Source organism: Oncorhynchus kisutch, unplaced genomic scaffold (assembly GCF_002021735.2).
Source record: "Oncorhynchus kisutch isolate 150728-3 unplaced genomic scaffold, Okis_V2 Okis07a-Okis12b_hom, whole genome shotgun sequence".
NCBI lineage: Eukaryota > Metazoa > Chordata > Actinopteri > Salmoniformes > Salmonidae > Oncorhynchus > Oncorhynchus kisutch.
Genome location: NW_022261984.1, coordinates 11824103 through 11826602, shown reverse-complemented (window position 1 = coordinate 11826602; position 2500 = coordinate 11824103). Strand labels below are relative to the sequence as shown.

Sequence of the window (2500 nt, the reverse complement as noted above, 5' to 3'; positions counted from 1 at the left end):
ATGTTAGTTTAAGGAGAAGGTAATGTTAGTTTGAGGAGAGGAGAGGGTAATGTTAGTTTGAGGAGAAGGTAATGTTAGTTTGAGGAGAGGAGAGGGTAATGTTAGTTTGAGGAGAGGAGATGGTAATGTTAGTTTGAGGAGAGAAGAGGGTAATGTTAGTTTGAGGAGAGGATAGGGTAATGTTAGTTTGAGGAGAGGAGAGGGTAATGTTAGTTTGAGGAGAGGAAAGGAGAGGGTAATGTTAGTTTAAGGAACGTAGAGGGTAATGTTAGTTTGAGGAGAGGAGAGGGTAATGTTAGTTTGAGGAGAGGAGAGGGTAATGTTAGTTTGAGGAGAGGGTAATGTTAGTTTAAGGAGAGGAGAGGGTAATGTTAGTTTAAGGAAAGGAGAGGGTAATGTTAGTTTAAGGAAAGGAGAGGAGAGGGTAATGTTAGTTTGAGGAGAGAAGAGGAGAGGGTAATGTTCGTTTTAAGGAAAGGAGAGGGTAATGTTAGTTTTAAGGAAAGGAGAGGGTAATGTTAGTTTGAGGAGAGGAGAGGGTAATGTTAGTTTGAGGAGAGGAGAGGGTAATGTTAGTTTGAGGAGAGGAGAATGTTAGTTTTAAGGAAAGGAGAGGGTAATGTTAGTTTGAGGAGAGGAGAGGGTAATGTTAGTTTTAAGGAAAGGAGAGGGTAATGTTAGTTTGAGGAGAGGGTAATGTTAGCTGAGCTGTACCTTGCTGCTCTGGAAGATGCGTAGCGTGCAGATCACCATGGAGATGAAGGAGAGGTAGAAGACGAGGAGTGGGATGAAGAAGGCAAACAGGTCAACAGTCAGATTACTGATGATGAAGAAGAAGATGAGCGCGTTGACGTGGTGCGTGGGGATCACCGTGCTCAGCCATTGGACGCCGGCGCGAGACGCCCAATCAATGAGCTGATCCTTCACCTCGATGACCGCAGTGATAGGGTACTGCAACACCTGGAGATGAAGAGGGAGGAGGGGTGAGAGAGGAGAGAGGAAGGAGGAAGGAGGGAGGGGTGAGGGAGTGAGGGAGGCAGGGAGAGGGGAGGAGGGAGGGGAGGGAGGGAGGAGGGGAGAGGGGTGAGGGAGGGAGTAATGGTTAGGGAGGGAGGGGTGATGGAAGGGTGAGTATTTGAACCAATTTTGAAGAGATGTTAGCTGATTGGGTGTAATGTCATACTAACCAGGAAGTGTCGTCTGGTGTCCATCAACATGTCACTCCGACCCATCCCCCACACTCCCTTCTGAGGCTTCTTGGGGACCAGGCCACTCTGCTAATGTACAAACGCACACACACAACAGGAACACACACACACAGGAGCATGTATACACACACACACACCAGGAACACACACACATAGGAGCACATATACACACACACACACACACACACACACACACACACACATAGGAGCACATATACACAGGAGCATGTATACACACACACACACACACACCAGGAACACACACACACAGGAGCATATACACACCCACACCAGGAACACACAGACCAGGAACACACACACACAGGAGCATATACACACACACACCAGGAACACACACACAGGAGCACGTATGCACACACACACACACACAGGAGCACGTATACACACACACACACACACACATACCAGGAACACACACACACAGGAGCACGTACACAAACACACACACCAGGAACACACACACACACACAGGAGCACGTACACAAACACACACACACACACCTCTTTACTCAAAAAGGTCAGCTGTAGATTAATTTAGGATGCTGACTAGATGTAGTGTCATTTAGGATGCTGACTAGATGTAGTGTCATTCAGGATGCTGACTAGATGTAGTGTCATTCAGGATGCTGACTAGATGTAGTGTCATTTAGGATGCTGACTAGATGTAGTGTCATTCAGGATGCTGACTAGATTTAGTGTCATTTAGGATGCTGACTAGATGTAGTGTCATTTAGGATGCTGACTAGATTTAGTGTCATTTAGAATGCTGACTAGATGTAGTGTCATGTAGGATGCTGACTAGATGTAGTGTCATTTAGGATGCTGACTAGATGTAGTGTCATTCAGGATGCTGACTAGATGTAGTGTCATTTAGGATGCTGACTAGATGTAGTGTCATTCAGGATGCTGACTAGATGTAGTGTCATTTAGGATGCTGACTAGATGTAGTGTCATTCAGGATGCTGACTAGATGTAGTGTCATTTAGGATGCTGACTAGATGTAGATTCATTTAGGATGCTGACTAGATGTAGATTCATTTAGGATGCTGACTAGATGTAGTGTCATGTAGGATGCTGACTAGATGTAGTGTCATGTAGGATGCTGACTAGATGTAGTGTCATTTAGGATGCTGACTAGATGTAGTGTCATTCAGGATGCTGACTAGATGTAGTGTCATTTAGGATGCTGACTAGATGTAGTGTCATTCAGGATGCTGACTAGATGTAGTGTCATTTAGGATGCTGACTAGATGTAGTGTCATTCAGGATGC

At 45.4% G+C, this 2500-nt stretch overlaps 1 protein-coding gene across 1 annotated transcript in view; it reads right to left on the bottom strand.

The window, feature by feature from the left end:
• The window catches only part of LOC116360129 (wolframin-like), a 39171-nt gene that overhangs the window by 15096 nt on the left and 21575 nt on the right, over positions 1-2500 (bottom strand). The window contains 1 exon segment of the mRNA XM_031814802.1: positions 715-960. Within this exon segment, the coding sequence (XP_031670662.1) occupies positions 715-960 (246 nt within the window).